This window comes from Trachurus trachurus (assembly GCF_905171665.1).
Source record: "Trachurus trachurus genome assembly, chromosome: 12".
NCBI lineage: Eukaryota > Metazoa > Chordata > Actinopteri > Carangiformes > Carangidae > Trachurus > Trachurus trachurus.
Window position 1 is genome coordinate 17,402,839 of NC_139908.1, and position 19,476 is coordinate 17,422,314.

The 19,476-nt window shown below is 39.8% G+C and overlaps 3 protein-coding genes across 3 annotated transcripts in view; all 3 read left to right on the forward strand.

Annotated features, from left to right (window-relative positions):
• The first annotated feature begins 4,188 nt into the window (after positions 1-4,188).
• Positions 4,189-6,585, forward strand: pus1 (pseudouridine synthase 1). Its single transcript, XM_083983012.1, has 6 exons — positions 4,189-4,518; positions 4,701-4,927; positions 5,019-5,156; positions 5,407-5,509; positions 5,610-6,310; positions 6,420-6,585. Exons 1-6 carry the CDS (start codon positions 4,455-4,457, stop codon positions 6,450-6,452), a joined length of 1,266 nt encoding a protein of 421 aa, XP_083839138.1. The 5' UTR covers positions 4,189-4,454; the 3' UTR covers positions 6,453-6,585.
• A 1,230-nt stretch (positions 6,586-7,815) lies between these two features.
• noc4l (nucleolar complex associated 4 homolog) lies at positions 7,816-11,582 on the forward strand. The gene is made up of 15 exons (XM_083983110.1): positions 7,816-7,969; positions 8,107-8,227; positions 8,401-8,507; positions 8,723-8,830; positions 8,978-9,127; positions 9,223-9,325; positions 9,414-9,448; positions 9,529-9,579; positions 9,684-9,795; positions 9,968-10,028; positions 10,132-10,242; positions 10,417-10,580; positions 10,707-10,789; positions 10,964-11,077; positions 11,266-11,582. Exons 1-15 carry the CDS (start codon positions 7,817-7,819, stop codon positions 11,383-11,385), a joined length of 1,593 nt encoding a protein of 530 aa, XP_083839236.1. The 5' UTR covers position 7,816; the 3' UTR covers positions 11,386-11,582.
• Positions 11,583-15,450: 3,868 nt separating this feature from the next.
• Positions 15,451-19,476, forward strand: part of rimbp2a (RIMS binding protein 2a) — a gene marked incomplete at both ends in the record, with an annotated part of 60,336 nt that continues 56,310 nt past the window's right edge. Inside the window, one exon of the mRNA XM_083983442.1 lies at positions 15,451-15,588. Coding sequence (XP_083839568.1) covers positions 15,451-15,588 — 138 coding nt within the window. The remainder of the gene's footprint in view (positions 15,589-19,476) is intronic.

Genomic DNA, 19,476 nt, shown 5'->3' on the forward strand with positions numbered 1-19,476 from the left:
CGGCACCAATCGCGTTTGTCCGCTGCAGTTCTCGCGTACGTCGAATGCGGTGTTCAGTGTCCGCATGTGGAACAACCTCATTGGTCCGACATACCGGAAATCCTTCTCTCTTTCTCTCTTTCTCCCTCTCTCTCTCTCTCCATAACGATAATTGTGTGCGTGGTGCGCTTTACAGTCTATGGTGGTGCGGGTGTGTGGTGTCATACAGTTACATGCCACATTTTCACATTACATTCACATTAACATTGACACACTTTTCTCTTCTTTTTTTTTCTTTTTTACATTTTCCACACAATTTCCAAATATGAGCCAAAGCAAATTGTGCTATCCAGCAACAGGCAGTCTATAAATATGTTGTTACAGAAGAAATGATGGTGAATTTGATTGATTTAAATCCGTTTCTCAATAATAGCCTTTATTTTGGAAAATGCACAACAAACCTGCCAGAAATAAGCCAAAAATAGTTTCTCCATCATCAAAATGGGTATGTAGCCTATCTGTTCCCCTTGAATAAAATGTTAGCCTATAGCCTAACTGTTTCAAACAAGTCTATATTATGAGATCTCCACATATGAAGAATTTATCTTGTCAAAAGTGTAGGCTACTTTTTTGAAAGTGGAATCAGAAAAACAATAGCCTACTCAGGACTATAAGTAACAGTAGAAAAAGGATTTCACTACTCTTATATTGATGGTGTAGGGCAATAGATAGCCTATTTCATCACAGTAAATTACATATGACTCTTTGTCAGTGTTATATTCCTTTCTTTGTTCATTAATGTGAAATATTCTTTATCCTATTTCAGTGAAAGTGACAGGTAAATGAGGATAATATTTTATGTATAATAAATCTTTTACTTTCCCTTGCTGTCATCACACACTCTTGCACTGCAGGCATCACTTTTATTGTCTTTGTCAGTGTTATTTGAAGTGTCTGTGAAAAATACCATTCTTTTTTAGATTGACAGAGCATGCTGTGTTATAACAGAGTCAGCCTTATCATTTGCTCTCTGGCCCTTAATCAAGAATTTATCTGTTAAATTAGTCATGGAAGTTGTTTTGATACTGTAAAGTCAAATTGAGCAGTGACATATCAATCCTTTTTGCACCAGAGTGTAATCATACTTTCAAGAATTATATACACTGAGAGAAAATGAGAGAATTCAGTTAAAGGGTTAAACTCAAAATCCCTAAAGACAGTGAGATAGCTTCTGTGTGAGGTATCTTTCAGCCCACGGTATCTGCTGTCTATCTGAAACTCAAGTTATTTTCAGACACTGAGATTAATGCATGCTGCCACAGACAGGCTCCTGTTCATTGACAAGAAAAAAAAATCTGCAACTACTCAGACACACAGTGTTTTGGGATAAAAATAAAGGTGCTGAGAAAGAGCTTAATCCTGTAATGCTCCATTTGCAAAAAGCATGATAATGCATGTGGAAAATAAAAACAAAAATACACAATATCCCAATATTTTTTTCTCCACACATTAAACATTAATAGGAACACACATGTTACTGTCTACGATAGTTAGTTTTGAAAGCACATGATAAAAACCGAAGCAATCTAAAAAAGGATCATCACATTCCTACATGATGTAATGCAAATTAAAATGAAATAATGTGCTTAAGTTACAGCAGGTTATATACGGTAGGTGACTATTCTGACCTCAGCCAAAATAGAGGATTCAAGATGCTTCTGTTGCAATGGACAGACTTTCTTTTAAACTACTGTCTAATGATAAAACGGATCCATTTTGAGAGCACTATTTCAAGCTGAGTGAGTACTCCACAGTTCATCCTCATTGTCCATTCTAAAAACTGAGCACAGTGTCTCAAATAGTAGAAGCAGACTGACAATACTTCAAATTAGCTTAGAGCTTCAAAAAGAAAATACAAAAAAAAAGAAAAAGGATGTAGTCATTTCAAGCCTGATAATACATGCTTGATATAGTATATATAAGTCACATTGTTTAAGAGCGACTGGTACTTATTCTAAAATAATTACTTTTACTTGATTCCCCTTCTATTTAGGGGATACAATGTGTGATGTTTGCTTTGTTCGGCAGCTTATATAACTCAGCCAGCAGGGTAACAGCTTCTGCAACTGTGGATTTCATTGCTATAAAGAGGATGGCTTTTGATTAATTATTTTTTTGTTACGTATATGTGGAGGCAGTACACAGGCAGGGAGTATCAGTTCAACCTGATCAAGGTTGTGCTGTGCCCGGATTCCTTGCACAGACTGCAGCTAGCTTGCACATTGGAATAAAGGAGAGTGTGAGCTTTGCAGTGAGGTTTAGGTCTTTTTTTTTTTTTTTAAAGCTTGGTAAATGGCTCTTTTTGAGGCCAGACTCCCTAGAATCTGTCTTCAGATGGTGGCTGCTCATTTTTTTCTGTTAGACTTGAGATGAAACAGCGAGGATATAGTGAAGATGATAACACTACTAGCTTTGTTTATGTCTATCTCCAGGGGATGGATGATAATTTTTTACTGGTTCAGATCAGACCCCTATTAACACATTACATAAGGTCGTCTTAGTCAAAGAAAATAATTGATTAAAATCCACGAAGAGACTTGTTTGAACATTTGAACATTATTCTCTGAGCTTATCCGCATACAATTTACAGTTTTTATGTGCCAACTAAAAGAAATTGTCTCTACACTCAGTAATTTTATAGCTTTTTAATTTTGGGAATTTAACACTTAGTCATGCCCCTGTTTGCTCCTGTCAAAACGAGAAGGCTATAAGCAATAAGTTAATAATCTAATTTAAAAATACTTCTCTTTAATCCCCCAAAGCCTTATAACAAGTCATGAGGAATCACTGTTTCCCATTTAGAATCACCATCATTCAGTAATGGGCACATGCACTTTTCCCATAACAAGCCTATGTTTGGCATCGGGTTTTCAGCTGAAAACTAGCTAATCACCTTATAAGGTGCTATGAAAAGTGCAAGTGTGCACTCTAAGGCCATCTCAGGATGAGAAGGTTAAAGGTTTGGCCCCTTGGCAACCAGACTTCCTTCTTGTTGTGGTGTCCTTGAGAAAGACATGAAGCTCTCAATAGCCTACTCTGTAAATGCTGAGCCTCTTTACCGCTATAATTTGATGTCAGCATTTATCATCATGCATGACAGTTACATGAGTCACAGCACATTGTGATGAGTGGCCACTGTAAATTGACACTGTAATACTTTATATGGTTTAATATGATGGTGGAAAACATAGGCTATACATCATGTAATTGGTTTCTACAACAAGCCCATTTTTATCAGGGTGTCTGCTTGCTTACATTATGAGGGTGAGTTAAGGTGAGGTCTGGAGTGATGATTCAAGCAAAAGTGAGTAAATGCACACACATACACACAACCAATAGAACAACAAGGTATTGTAGCACATGACATATAAATTGGAGAACTCTGCATGAAAAAAAAACTACAAAAAAAACAAAACAATTAATGCCCAGCTGGCCCAGATTATTTACTGAAACTTGCAGTTGTTCCCATACAATGCAAAAAAAAGTAAAGATTTTGGATTGAATATAATATGATAGCTATGAGAATCAGATAAGGATAACCTAAAATACATTCATTAATGTTTAATATGATTTTTTCATAGTAAATGGATGACCTCTGTTCGTGTGATTTTGCCGCACCCAAGTGGACAAAAATGTTACTACACAATAGACTTTCGCCTTAATTCCCTGCAATATGCATTTGGCTGAATGGGGGGCACTTTTCCTTTATCTGCTCTGAAATGTAAAACACACATAGCCAGTATTATTACATGTAAACTGACTGTCGTGGAAGCATGTCTTAAAAAAATCTGACGTGTGGGAGTTTTCTTAATTCCTTTTTTCAGAATATGCCAATTTGATGGCCCAACTACGATACAGTGGACCTGCTGGTCAATCAAAGGCGTTATAAATCCATCACTTGCCTATGTGGTTTGGTAAAAAAAAAAAGGTATTTGGTGTTGGATGTAGAATATCGCGTGTAAACAAAATGGGTTTAAATAAATTCAACACTGCAGTTACAGAGGGTCATTAATTGACGATTTCATTAATTAAATGGTACAGCCCATAGACTGTAAAAAAAAAAAAAAAATGGTACAGCCCTGCTATGACGTACGCAAAACGAGAACGAGCAGGTCTCGCGATATTCTCACAGGTCAAAGTTGACCTGGCCATGTGAGTGTGTTGCCGTGTCTACCAAAGATTAGTTTGTGCAGTTTGCGCATTTCTCAGACGTATTCATCAATATAGTGACTAAAAAATTGGGACCAGAGGACTGTTTTTACGTGTTTGGTGAATGAAACATTTCGTACACGGAGCCGTATACAGATAGTTTTAGCAGTGTCGTGTGCTGCTTCGTTAGCTTCGCTTCAGTTCAGCTGATATGACAGTTTGCATCTTTCAGTAGAAGGGTCCTCTTGATGATGGCTTAACCTGACATGTTGAAATTTCGACCACTGCTGAGTGCCTTAGTTAACCACACACTGACGTTGAAGACAAGCGGTAAGACAAGTCTCTATCTGCGCTGGAAGAATTCATTTTAATTACCTACTCATGTTGTTTCCTGTTTAAATGTGTGCAAGATGCACTTGCTGTCTCTTTTCTGCTCACATCGCACAACTGTACTCTGTGTGACTCGATTCTATACACCGTGGTGACAATGACTGGTGTCATCATCTTCACAGGTGGCCTTTATCAGTCCAGTCGCATGATGAGTGAAGGATCTAAAGATGAGTCCACAGCCAAGCTGGTGAAAAGAGCCAACGAGGAAAATGAAGCCTCTGCTGAAAAGGTGCAGGCTGCTAAAAGATTAAAAGCAGAGGGGGTACAAGCTGAAGATGAAAAGAAATATCCTAAGAAGAAAGTGGTCCTCCTCTTGGCCTACTCTGGAAAAGGATACTATGGCATGCAGGTGGATGTTACTCCCTCACTCAGTTTAATTCTGTGCACTTTTAAAAATTTTGTTTATCTTTGCTAAAAATGTAACTGTTTCTGTGTTTCAGAGAAATCCCGGAACTTCTCAGTTTAGGACCATCGAAGATGAACTGGTCACTGCACTTGTTAAATCAGGTTGCATTCCTGAAAACCATGGGGATGACATGAGGAAGATGTCGTTTCAAAGATGTGCCAGAACAGATAAGGTACGTCCATATGTACAGGTAGCATACTTTGAATTCAGTGAACAGTGGTTGTCCTACACTGCAGTTATAAAGAAAATGTTAAAAAAATTTCACTCAACCAGAGACATGTTTTTCAGTGTAATCTACCTTTGCATTGCCATGTTGTTTTACATGTTCTCTAATGAACAATATTCTATTATAAAAAACCATGTGAAATATTACTCGTATGTTATTATGATTAATAGGTTTAATGTTTATTTCAATTGTTTAGGGTGTGTCTGCTGCTGGCCAAGTGGTGTCTCTAAAGGTGTGGCTGATTGAAGACATCATGGAAAAAATCAATGAGCATCTGCCACCACAGATAAGAGTGCTTGGTGAGACTACTTATGCTGTATTACCTACTATTTGCTGAAATGGTAAGAGGACAGAGTCTGTCATTGAGAAATAAAATGTTTTATATTTGCCCCTCCACAGGTCTTAAGCGTGTGACCCAGGGTTTCAATTCTAAAAACAACTGTGATGCTCGTACATACGCCTACATGCTTCCAACAGTGGCCTTCTCCCCAAAAGACTATGACACGGCGCATATAGCAGACTTTCGCTTGGAACCAGAGACACTTCAGCGAGTGAATCGTCTGTTCGCTCTCTACAAAGGCACTCATAACTTCCACAACTTCACCTCCCAGAAGGCTCCAAGTGACCCCAGTGCCCGCCGCTACATCACAGAGATGTCCTGCGGAGAGCCTTTTACCCGCAGCAATTCCCAATTTGCGGTGATCACTGTGCGAGGTCAGAGCTTTATGCTGCACCAAATCCGCAAGATGATTGGCTTGGTGATTGCGGTGATAAAGGGCTACGCGAAGGAGGACGTGATAGAGCGGAGCTGGGGACAGGACAAGGTGGATGTACCCAAAGCTCCAGGACTGGGGCTGGTCCTGGAAAGGGTTCACTTTGACCGCTACAACAAACGCTTCGGTGGGGACGGGCTGCATGAGCGCCTGGAATGGGACGGCGAGGAAGAAGCAGTCAAGGCTTTTAAGGAGGCTCACATCTACCCCAGCATCGTTGAGACAGAGAATCAGGAGGGCTCCATGGTCAGCTGGATGTCAACGCTTCCTATCCACGATTTCGAAGCCACCGCCGCTGTAACACGAGACAATAGGGACCAGAAACCGGTATGTGGGGATTCATAATAAAGGAACATTTGGTCAAAATACTGATGCATGATGTCAATATGTCAGTTTTTGCTATATCTGATTCATCATTGTCACCTTTTTTCTCCAGGACAATGCAGAAGAAGGAAATGACTCAGACTAGGTCACACTACCTGCTGAAAGAAGAGACTCACCAAAACACTCTTTCTGTTGCTGGGAATTTGGCTTCCAATTTAGGTCCAAAGTATATCTTCCAATGTTGACTTTTTTTAGTGGGTTTAAATTGTGTTTCTCTTATACAAATGTTATTAAACAAACATGATAACAGATGCCTCTTTATTCTTTATTCCAATCATAGTTTCTTATTAATAATGTCATTGTGAAATCCTTGTGGATGCCTGTTCCATTTGTTTGATGACCACTTCTGCAATTCATTTATTTTACATTAAAACAATTAGATGGACATTATATAATAGCAGATGTAATGGTTGCCACTGCCAGTTGTCTCTCACCAGCTTAAGTCTTTGTCTTGTGTCTATGGGTTTGGATTCTTGTGTCAAATCAAGTAGGTATCAATGTTATGTAAACTCTTACGATAACATTGTGTGCTTTATTCAATATATGGGCCTCTTTTCTAGTCATTGATATTTCATTTAAAACTCTTCTTGGCAGATAGTGTCATTTAAAACCTCAATTAATGTGAATTTCTTCATAAACACAGTCTCCAAGTGCAGGTAATTAAAATACCTCTGAGTAAGTTTGAATGATGAATCATCAAAAAAAAAAAACAGTCAAGGTTAAAATTAATCACTTTAGCTTTTATATGAGAGCAAGCAAACAGAGGGCATGTTTTAGTTTTTATTAGAGGGACAGACAACTAAAAAAAATGCAAAATGACTTTAAACGCTCAAAAATAATTACAAAGTAGAGAAAATGTTTGCAGTTGTAAGAAATGGACAATAGTCAAAAATGAATTAAATTCAATTTTTGTATTTTGAATCTTTCTGGATGTCAATTGCTACTGTTGATGATTTTATGATATTATACAACTATCGATTACCTTAAATATGGCAATAAGTGCTGAAGAAATGCAGTGTAGACTGTAGATAAAATATTTTTCAGAGCTGTGTCCTCACCTATGGTCCTGACTCCTCTATATACAGTCTATGGTCCTGACTGAGGTGTAAATCATAAGCGAAAACGTCAACCTCCAGCCACTAGGTGGCGATACAACAAATGTATGGGTATGATCAATGTCGCATTCAGGTCCTCGGGACGTAGAGTAAATTACGGTTTCCATCCTTCTGCTATAATTATCGTGCTCCCACGGCTTTGAAATAAGTGATAAAATCTAAACTATTTATGTTATCTATACAAAGATATGTTTAAAAAATCTACTGAAATGATAAGTTGAAATAATAAGAAATTTCTTTTAGAATGTGTGCCCTGCATTATCCTTGTTGTTATGTAGTTTAGGATTTTCATATTCTTCACAGGGGACATGAACGCACCATTTCTGAGTCAAACATGGCGCCGGCCAAAAAACGCAACGTGAGTTCGACCAAATCAACAGAACAAAGTGTAAAAACAGCTAAAATCGACCTGAAAAGCAAAGTCGAGAGTATACTGGAGAGCAGGAAACACGCCAACGATGTCTTCGACGTACTGGAGTTCCTTCAGGTAGATAAACACACAACACACACCGGAGTGGAAACACACAAGTGGAAACACGCTGCTCAGCTTGGGCCAACGTTACAGTAGTTACAGCTTATTTAGGAGACTAAAACTTTACTCTTTATTCACGTGTGTGTTTGCAGTCTGAAAAAGAGAAGGATGTTATCGGTGCTGTCGGTTCGTGCAGCAGATTGTTCTGCACCTTGTTGGAGAGAAAAGACCTGTTTGTGGGTAAACTGCCCGCAGAGGAGGAAGCATTGACCGGTGAGGACAGGATCATTACCAATGAATCTATGACATGTATCTTGAGTATGTTCCCCAAAGCGGAAGTCATGTTGAGATAATATATGAACCTGCAGCTCATAGTTCATGGCAATCTTTTATATTAAGAGAAATAACAACTTTAATCTGTTTGTCTGTTGTTTTGTCTTTTACAGGAGGGTATAGTGCTGAGGAGAAGTACCGCATCTTCATGAGACACCGTTACAACAGTTGTGTGGAGATGCTGCTTGAGCACCTCAGCCATGAAGTTTACAACATCAAGGTAGGTTGACTAGTATCCTACATGGGTAGAAAGCCTTTTTAAAGGGCACAAAAGCATGTGGTAGAGGTAGACTATAGAATTTGTATACTGCCATGGCACAAAAGTGAAACCTTGTCAGCAATCAACACTTCATTGTTACCCATCCATTGGTCAACCATTATTCAGTGTTTTAAATGAAGGTCTCTCTCATCTTATCGTTTACTGTCCGTACACAGGAGAGCGCCCTGTGCTGCCTGATGAAGTTTGCGGCAGAAGAAGGACAGCATCCTCTCGAGGACTTGGACTGGAGTGAACACTACACCTTCCCGAGGGAACTCATCCAGGTTGGATTATGTGAAATAATCTGTATGATGATATTTGATGTATTGATAATGATAATTTTTTAAATCTCTTCTGTTGTGCAATTTCAGTCATTTCTTCTCTACTGTTGACAAAGGCGTGCTGACATTTTTGTCTCATGTCATGATCAGGCGGTGGTGTCCAGACTGCTATCCAAAACCACAGACAACTCCCTGCTGATCTCCAGGTTCCAGGAGTTCCTCGAGATGGAGGATGTCCGCTATTATGTCATGAGCTCCATTCGTGAGAATGTGGGCAAAATCATGGAGCAAAACAAAGGGGTAGGAGAACTCTACATAGCTTTATGTATATTATGTTTTTTCATGGGGTAAATATTGCTTCGTGTGCTGATACTATTGGTTTGTCTTCTTCTTAGGAAGTGGTGCCTATATACCAGAACAATGTGTTCACCCTCATGTCCAACATTAGTTTGCCGAGCCAGGAGTCAGAGCTCACTAACTTCATGGTCAGACAGGAAGGTAAAAACTCCCATAATGCCACAAGTAAATATTAATTGTACATTCCATTTTTTGTGAGATATTAATGCGATTGAAAAATGATTTTCAGCCAAGCATGAGGACTGGAAAGCTGCTAAACTGAATGTAAGTAAAATGTCGATCATCACTTTCTGCTTGCACCAGAAATAGATATGTGAATGAGATTGTACATGACCTCATTACAGGAGCACAAGCGTGTTTTTGAGAGGATGTGGCTCGGCTTTCTCAAGTATAAGGTAAATATCTGGACTGCACAATCGTCATTCTTAATCTCATCTGGGACACTGTGCCATTTAACACGGTGCTTTGTCTAATTATTTGTTTCCCTTTTCTATTGTAGTTGCCTAGCAGCATGTATAAAAAGATCTTGGTGATCCTCCATGAGTCCATTTTGCCCAACATGAGTAAACCTGCTCTGATGATTGACTTCCTGACTGCTGCCTATGAAGTTGGTAAGTAGTGCATGAGGTTTAATTGTGACAACACTCTAATAACTCAATGTGAGCTCACACTGACTGTTTTAAAGATACTTATCTGTCACACCTGTTTTTCAGGATGTAATATTTGCATGGAGTGATGATAATCATGAACTGATGATGTGTTGTCACACCTTTTGTTGAATAGGTGGGGCGATCAGCCTGCTGGCACTCAACGGTCTTTTTGTCCTCATACATCAACACAACCTGTGAGTATCATGCAGAAATATTTTTTCCACATTCAGTAATGAGTAGAAGAAACTTGAAGAAGAACAATAAAATAAAAATTGTACATAACTTATTTTTTTTTAGGGATTACCCTGATTTCTACAAGAAGCTGTATAATCTGCTCGAGCCCTCTATTTTCCATGTGAAGTACAGAGCACGCTTCTTCCACTTAGCCAACCTCTTCCTTAGCTCCAGGTAAGATCACGCATGCTTCACTTAAAAGTACTTTAAGCCCTGTTTATCCAACTATAGCGGTCTGTAGCTCTCCTCTTGTCACGTACAGTTGCTTCCAGCTATTCAAGATAATGAGCATTAAAAAAAATTTGTCTTTACTTCACTAACTTCATGTGTGTTTGTCCTTGACCCCAGTCACTTACCGATGTACCTAGTGGCTGCCTTTACCAAGCGCCTGGCTCGTTTGGCCCTTACAGCGCCACCCACAGGCCTCCTGATAGTGCTGCCTCTGATCTACAACTTGATCCGTCGCCACCCGTCCTGCAGAATCCTTATCCATAAACCCAGCACAGAGAATGGTGAGAGTCTCAGTTTATGGTTTGAAATTGCCAACATTTAAAAAAATAAAATAATATTCTTACCACTATGATCTTTCTCTACCATCCAAGAAGCAATTAAATGTTTATTTGTCTTTATAATGACAGAGTCTCTGGAGGACCCTTATCTAATGGATGAAGAGGACCCTGCTAAGAGCTGTGCCTTAGAGAGCAGTTTGTGGGAAATTAAGGTGTGTTAAGGGATCACAAAATCAACCATCCACTACATCAAACTTGCCATATTTTTCCCCCAATGTTGACTGGAAAGCAACGATGGAGAAACATAGGAATGTAATCTAGTTTTTTTATCCGATTTTTTAATTGAGGTAAACTCAATCTCTTTTTGCCTTTCTCCATTTCTGCAGACGTTGCAAAAACATTACAATCCAGATGTGGCCAAAACCGCCATGTTGATTAACACACCTCTGTCAGAGCAAGAGGATGACATCAGCGAAGTACTGGAGACAACAGTACATGAGGTAATGTGACATTCACAAACTTAATTGAATTCCACATTGAATTAACTCAATTGTTTAGGTAATAGTGGCACCATTCTTTCTTATAGTGCATGCAAACTAAATGTAATTTAACTCAGTCATGCTAATATTTATCTTATACTCAAAGTAATCTAATTAACGAGAATAATGTCCCTTGTTCTTATCCCCAGCTGATGGAGAGAGACCTGAAGCAGACTAAGAACAAGAGTGTCCCACTGGAGTTTGAAACTGCCTCTCAGTTGCTTAAAGGAGGGGGAGATGTGCTGGGGCAGCACTTCTGTCTGAATTAAATTAAAGTAAAAACAAGGGGCTGCATTTACAGCGTAGTATCCGTGTCTGGGACCAGCTCATCTATCACAGTTTGGACTGAACAGGAAGTTTGGTCTGACTTTTCTAAAGAATAATTACACAAAAGCCTTTTTGAGAGCAGCAGCTGCAACAGAAATGTGTTTGATCAAGGGTTGTGTTGACATGTTTTTTTTTCTTTTTTTCCATGACTGTTGGTGTCCTGAATGTTTGACTATTGTACATCAATAGAAACCTTTCCCAAAGCTCATTCTCCTACAGCCTGAATTACTCCATAATAAACACACCAGAGACTGATAAACTCTGCAGCTTCACAAATTAGAAAATTTCCTCGCAGAAATTTTGAGAGTGCTAAGGGGGTGCTGCCGGGGTGTGATCTCTGTCAACATGGGGCCAACCCGAGAACAATATGGCCTTGGGCTCGACCAGGCGCGTTGATATGTGTGTGTGAGATGTGTTTTTGGTGTTTTTAGAGTAAATATTTTGGAAAATCATGCAAGCTAAAAACAGGAAGAAATCTGCTCTAAATCGTGTATTGCAGATGGGCTATGTGTAGGATCCTGTGAACTTAAATTTGACACAGAAGAACAAGAGGAAGAAACATGCAGGTCAGGATAACACTACACACTGACTCTAAGGAGCTATCAACCTGTGTGTGTGTGACTTTTTTTTGACAGTAAAAGTCACACACACAGGCAGGTACTTTAAGCAATACTTAATGCTGCAAACATCCTCCATCTTCGTAATAATCTGATTTAAAACACCTGTGTGTCAGCTTGCCCCCAGAGGTTGCCATGGTGACTTTACCAGGTTATTCTTTACTGATTGAGAGACTCCGGTAAAATGTAAAACCTCTGTAGATAATGGCTTAGAGGTCAGGGCTAATAAAAGCTTTCCTTGGCTTATTGTATTGTTGTACATTTGCTCTACTGCTCTGACAGCAGGTTGTCATTTTCTCAAGAGATGGGGCCCATACTGGATATTTTTTGTTTATCAGTTGCTAAATGCTAAACTGTGCATTTTGCTAATGTAAGCTAACTTAACGTTACCACTAATTAGCATAGGCTGCCTGTGTAGGCTCTCGCCTGAGCTGCAAAATTATACAAAGCAAGTCTGGCTCTTTCACTTATTAAGGCTTTTATACCCAGGTAAGTGACCATGCTGGACCTGCCATGTTGGCTACTCACATCAAATTTGCTAATAACTGATGAGGTAACTGTTAATGACTTGTGTTTGCCAAGTTCACAGAGGCGCTAATTAGCCAATCAGGCTAAGTGCAAACACCTGTGTTAGCCCACTGTTAGGTAATCGTGTAACTGCTTCAAGTTTTTATTTGTTACAAAACAATGTGTTATGTAACAACTAATGCTGTAAGCGTAAAAGAAATATATCAAATATGCTACAAGGAGACGAAGAATCTCAAGGTCCTCCCGCCTTCATCTTATCATGACAGGTGAGAAAATTGCCTTGAATGCTTCCCCCCCCCTTTCCATCTCTGTGTTTTACCTTTCTTGTTAGGTGGCCATATGGCTTCACAGCAGGCAGCCCTGGGTACAAGAACACCGTGAGAGAAAATTCAGCATCACAACTGTTTGAAAAAGAGCAAGTCATATGAGGAGGAAGCTGTCCAAACAATGTGCCCACAGATGGACACACACAGTTATGAGGAGCAAACCATATCTGGACCCGTGGAAGCTACAGAGTCCGCACTAAACCTCTGCTGTACTATGTTAGATTTTTATGTGGTGCATTTACTTATTTTCCTTTTTTTGTTGTTATTATGAAGGATTACATGCGGCAGACATGACACCAAGCTCTGCCAAGACCGACAAGGCGGGAAGCCAAAATAGAGGATCACAGCGAAGAGGATGAGAGACACTGAAGATACTCACTTAAATGGGTAATAATCTTTTTAAGTGAAACTTGCGGCAAAGTGTAGTAGTATAGCCTTAATGTAAGAATGTTATTGCACGTTATCAATTCCTACATTAGGCTACCAAATCGTTTTTATCCTCCTGTGATGTGGTGCAAACTGCAGTTTTACAAAGTTTTTCTCCACTGGCAGATGAGGTGCAAATAGCTTTACACACTTGTGGATCTTGGTGCAGCAGGGCTGTAAAACCATACACTGTCTGATTTTGTTAAATTGAAAATGAAATAGGGTAATGATCCCATTTCCTGAACTGCACTTGTGTCTGTGCTAGCCAATTACATTTTTTTTCTTTAAAAAAAAGGGGTATTAGTTAAGTGTAAACAATGCAACAATGAGTTTACAGAGTGGAGCTGAGTTGAGGACATGGGCTCATGACAGTAAACCACTGATGTCTTATTCAGAGGGAGATTACATAGCTAACCCTAAGCCTAAAAAAAAGCTGTGTTATCCTGAAATTAATCTTAGTAATTGATCGATAGATTGATTAATAGGTAGATGGCAAATGAGAAACCTCATCCAGGCCTGGATAAGTGACGTAGGCACAGCTCTCTCCTCTCACTTTGATAAATCTGTGAGAGAGATGCTTTGGCAGCACTGCAGGTTCACAGAGGTCTTGGCAGTACGGGACATTTCTGCATAAATCTACAGGACTCCTGAGCTTTGTGTGGTGTTGTTGTTGTGTCTGTCCTCCTCATCCACAGTCCCCCTGCGAGGAAATAGAAGCTGTCCAAGGTGAGTCAGCACTGAGAAGCTGTTTGAGCATTTGGCTGAGACTCTGAGAGATACAAGAGAAGAGAGACGATTAATCCTAATGTTTTTTTTCTATTACCTGAGAGAAAGAGAGAGAGCAAATATGAAAACAAATGACTTTTATTCCCTCTTTATCCATTAATTATTAATTGTTGATGGTACCCAAATGTCAGTGGGCTTTGTTTAGCTGTTACTGAGCAAGATCAATAGTCAATTCATTATTATTATTTTTTTAAATGTGATCTTGTTGTGCTGTTTTAATTTATTTCAAAACAAATGCATTAGTCTGAAAGAGAAAAGATGAATGAAATCAGCTGTTGGAGTATTTGATATGATGTGGCTATGGAGTCAGATAAGTCAAATCTCCTGAGGTACAAGCAGCATTAACCTTCTTAACTTTCCACGTGCTGGTGGTCTACATTATAGTCACTGTGGATATAGGCACTCCTTTGTGTAAGTGCGTGTGTGTGTGTTTGCACAAAGGTACAAAGCAGGTCAACATAGATGGGGATTTGAGGACTGATAAAAGCTGATGTTTTTTCTACGCTCCCCTCTGTCATTGTGTTGCTGTGATACAGTAATCCCCTCTTATGTAACTGAGTGGATCTCTCTCTCTCTCTCCCTCACTCACTCTCTCACTCTGACTGAACACACTCACACTCATACACATGCACATGGCCACACACATGTAAATATCAATCTTTCCGGTCGGCACCTGCCAATACACGTAGAGGAAGCGATGTGGGGGGGCAACAATGTTAAGTTGCAGCAGTACTTACAATATGTGGCTGATTTTGCTGTCAGAGATTGATAATGAACTTAAAGGAAAACTGACATTAACAAGCAAATTATGTGATTTTAATGAAAGAAGATGAAGGAATTGTACAGTAAGTGCCACAGAGCTCTTTGCTAGATCCATTAGATATATTCTTTGTTGTTTTTATGTATGTGTATTGCTTTTTGTTTTGCTTGAAATTATGGTGATTTCTAAATTAAAGTTTGTTAGGTGGGAGCATACTCAATTTCAGAAAGAAATGCATGAATGGAAAATAACTCATCTTTGTATGTAATATTACTTCAGGTGAGTTGTCATGCTATTATCTCTATGCCATGCTCATTTACAAACAAGTCAAATTCAGTGTGATTCAGTTGCATGCATGCATTTTATTCTAGACAGTATGTAGAAGTGCAGTTGTTTGTCAAAGTGAAGTTAAGTGAAAGCTTTCAAGTACAGAAGTAAGGAAAAATAATAATCCTTATGCAATAATATGCATTCAGCTGTACATTTTCAGTCTTCTGTGCAATATATTTGTATGGTTTGTTTGATAGTGTGCTATTTCTGCCTGTGTGGGTTTTGCAGGTGATAATGCGGGATAACACGTCTGGTCCTAATGTGGAGGAGCTGCTGAGGCAGTCTCAGATGGAGTTACAGTGGATCCAGAGACAGCTGGCTATGATTGCTGCCAGAAACCTACACCATCATCACCTGCACTCCAAGGTCAAGGTACTGTGATATGATCCCACATACTGTATGCCTGTGTTACTACTACTGCTACTACAGATACATGTAATAGAAAATAACTTGATGACTCTACCTGTTGTTATGGTGCCACTTTATAAAATTATGGATTGGGGCTGAGTTTAAGATCTTTATTAGCTGCATCAATGTCCTTGATTCATAAACTACACATGCATGGTTGAAACCTGATAATGGTGTGCAAGTAAGTGTCTTTAAAGGAAAATACTCTGTCATGGGCCATTGTGATTATGCATTATCATCCCCAATAATAATAATAATGTCTATATGGCTTTATGTTCCTACTAACATGATAAAATGAAAATTATCCTGAACATTAAACAGACCTCTTGTGTTATTAGTCCACTTGAGAGGAGGAAATCTGGGGATAAAGCAACAAATTTATGACCTGTCCTTAGAAAAAAGGAACATCTGCTCAACCTAATCTGATCTTCATTACACATTATTATGACGTAACATCAGAGAACTCTTTTCAGAGTTATCAGCTGTCCTCCGCAGTCTGTCAGCCACCTTTTCCAGCACATTCCTTACAGCACAGAGATTGAGTGATGCATTGCTCATTGTGTTGTGTTCTGGGCCTTATGTTGTTGGATTGTCTGTGTTTCCCATACTTATAAACATGATCTCCCAGTAGTGCCTTGAGGAAATGTCTTTAAATTTGACACAAGTGTTCCCTTGGACTCAAAGATAAACTGATTAGATTTTGATGATCTAGGTCACTGTGACCTCACAAAACACGTATTTGGCCATAATTCAAGAATTCATCTGCTAGTTATGATACAATTTAAGTGTCTAATGGGATGAAATAATGACATGATGGCATTGTATATCCAAAAGGTCCTAATGTTCTCCAAAAACACTTATCTAACCATAAATAACACTGTAATTCTGGAACCAAAGGAGGGATGGTGACCATATTTCACTTTGCTGACACAGAGCAAGCAGGCAGAGCAAGAAGTTCACAGAATATTTCTCCAAACTATCTTATGACAGTGTAACAAAAGAATTATCTGGAAGTCACCGTTATTATTGGTGAATGTTGTTTAATCTCATTGGAGCTGTGCACAGACAAGTCCTCCAGTTGTTACAGTTTGCCGTTTCTGACCACAAATCCATTGTTTTCAATAATGCTTTACCTGATGGGACCCTAACAACTGTACACCTGTCTGTTGTGTTTTTAACTCTTCCTATAGCCTACAACAGGGATTTTGATGGCAACCAGTAGGTTACATTGCTGTTTGATTCAGACTGCCTCGCACTAAGAATTTCATTCCATGATAGGGTTAGGGTTAGGCTATCAGATAGGAAAACCAGGGTTTTAAGCAAACATGCAACCAATGACACTATCCTAGATGGTCTGGATATTTGTATAGCCTACTTGTACCCTATTCCGAGTCTTCAGTAAATAGCTAAAACTTGAAAAAGAGACCAAGCCATGATGTGGTCCAAAGCTAACAGCTTGTTTAAGTTGTTAAACGACTCTTTGCCTACAGCTATTTGCATATTTTATTTCTGCTCAATCCACTTTCTATGTGTTCCTGTACCCCAGTCTCAAAGGGCTCCATGTCAGGCCTGAAAACCAATTCACTGCGAGAGTAATGCGTCTAGCGCAAGGATGGGAACAGACAGTGAGCAAGTGTTGCTAGGCAACAGAGTGGAACAGAGCGTATGGTCTGCTCTCTCTCCTCACTCACACACACTTAGTGTCTCTTTCTTTCTGTCCTCTCCTCTGTCCTGTGGCTTCGTCCCAGTGCTAAGCAGAGAAAGGCTATTGAATGGATACGCCGTGCCTGCTGCTGATCTCACTTCACTAAAACCGCCACACTGATTCAATTTGAACCCCCCTGATGAGGGGCTTGAAAAGGGTGAAGAGAGCAAGGAGATGCTTGTACGTGAGGTTTGTCCAGGAACATGACGGCACAGATTTGATTTAATGCTAGAGGAAACTTACAGAAATAAGTAGTAATACCAAAGAGAAGCAAAGTGCATTGACAAATTCTTTAGACTCCTTTTTTTCCACATTTTGTTATGTTTAGCCTAATGCCAATTTTGCCCCTCATAAATCTACTGTCAGGAAGTCATAATGACAAAACCAAAACAGACTTTTAGACATTTCTCAATTTTTGGAGAAAGGAGAAACTGAAATATCACATTATCCCACGAGCATTCAGACCCTTTACACAGTACTTAGTTGAAGTACCTCGACAGAGATTACAGACTTACGTCTTCTTGCCTATGATGCAACAAGCATTGCACCCTTGGATTTGGGCATTTTCTGGCAGATCCTCTCAGAAACTGTCAGGTTGGATGAGGACCATCAGTAGGCAGCCATTCTGGTCTCCTCAGAGATGTTTGACTTGGCTCAATTCGGGGCTCTGGCTGGGGGCATTTCAGTTGTCCCTGTGTCACTGCTGTGTTTTTCTTTTTTTGGATGTCTGTTTAGGCTCACTGTCTTGTTGGAAGGCAAACCTTAAGGGGGCTTTCACACCTACCTCGTTTGGTCCGGACTTTCGGACTTTTCAGATAGTTCGGATCAAATTGACAGGTGTGAAAGCCCCCCCGGACCACGGTCCGGACTAAAGACCGAGTCTTTGGTCCAGCCTCAGGAGGTGGTCTCGGTCCGGACTATCCTGGACCAAGGTCCGCTGCTGCGTAGTGTGAAAGCATTTTTTTGGAAGGTTCGAACTATCAGACCAAATACAGGAAATAACGTCAGATGCGCTCGTACCGAAAAAGTAAATAAACAGAAAAAAAGGAAAGAGGAGCCGCGGCAACCAGCGGCAACACTTGGGGAGAGGAGGAGATCATATTATATCCAGATTTGGTCAGAGGGATGGGTGTGTCATTGTAGGCTACACTTGTAAACGTTTACACGGAATTAAACAGTAGAGTGTTTAATATAAATCCCCAAACGATACATGCATTTTTTTTATATAGCCTATTGACCCGAATATTTTTTTTTTCCGCCGAAAAAAGTCTGAAAAAGACGGATATTTATCAGCGGGTGACACCAAACAACATCTGCCCCAGCAAGTCAGAGCTTTTATTTCTCTCACACACACAAGTGACCTGGAGAGATGCAGTCGCATCTGACAGGAGGGTCGCGCGTGTGTGCGCATAGCGTGTGTGTGTGTTCCCCTCCACTACACAAAACAGCTGATCGCTGCCACTCTGATCAATAAGAGCATGTCGCCGCGGCACAACCCTCTTTTTTATCTCCTTTCATCAGCTCTAAACTCACTCTTCTGCACCGCGATTACAAACCACAGCGTGCTTTGCAGCAGTAGGCTATATTTTTCTTTTTCTTTCTTTTTTTTTTTTTTTACTTCTATTTTATTTTTTTCAGAGCACTTTCTATGCACTAACGTCAGACGCACGCTCATCCGTCATGACGTCGGTAGATCCTTTAGTCCGCTGGCATAATAGCAGTGTGAAAGCGAACTTTACTGGACTAAATGGAAACAATGTAACAAAAAAAAAAATTAAGTCCGGACCTTGGTCCGGACTATTAGGTGTGAAAGCGCCCTAGTCTGAGGTCCTGAGGGCTCTGAGCCTGCTGATGATCCTTTAGCTTTCAATACTGACCTGTCACTGAAATACACATCATGTCTGTATTCCTCCTGTTTGCAACTGAGGCAAACTTTCACTGAACAGTGAGGTCTATCTGGCCACTCTGCCAAACAGCTGAGATCAGTGAAGTGCTGCATTTATGTTTCTTATTTTGGAAGTTTTTTTCCTCCAGGGTCTCTGGAGCTCCAACAACCAGATTATTGGGAATCTCTCAAAAACGCCCCTCTCCCTCAGCTGCTCAGTTTGGTCAGGTCACCAGTTCTAGGTCCCAGTTGTTCAAAACAT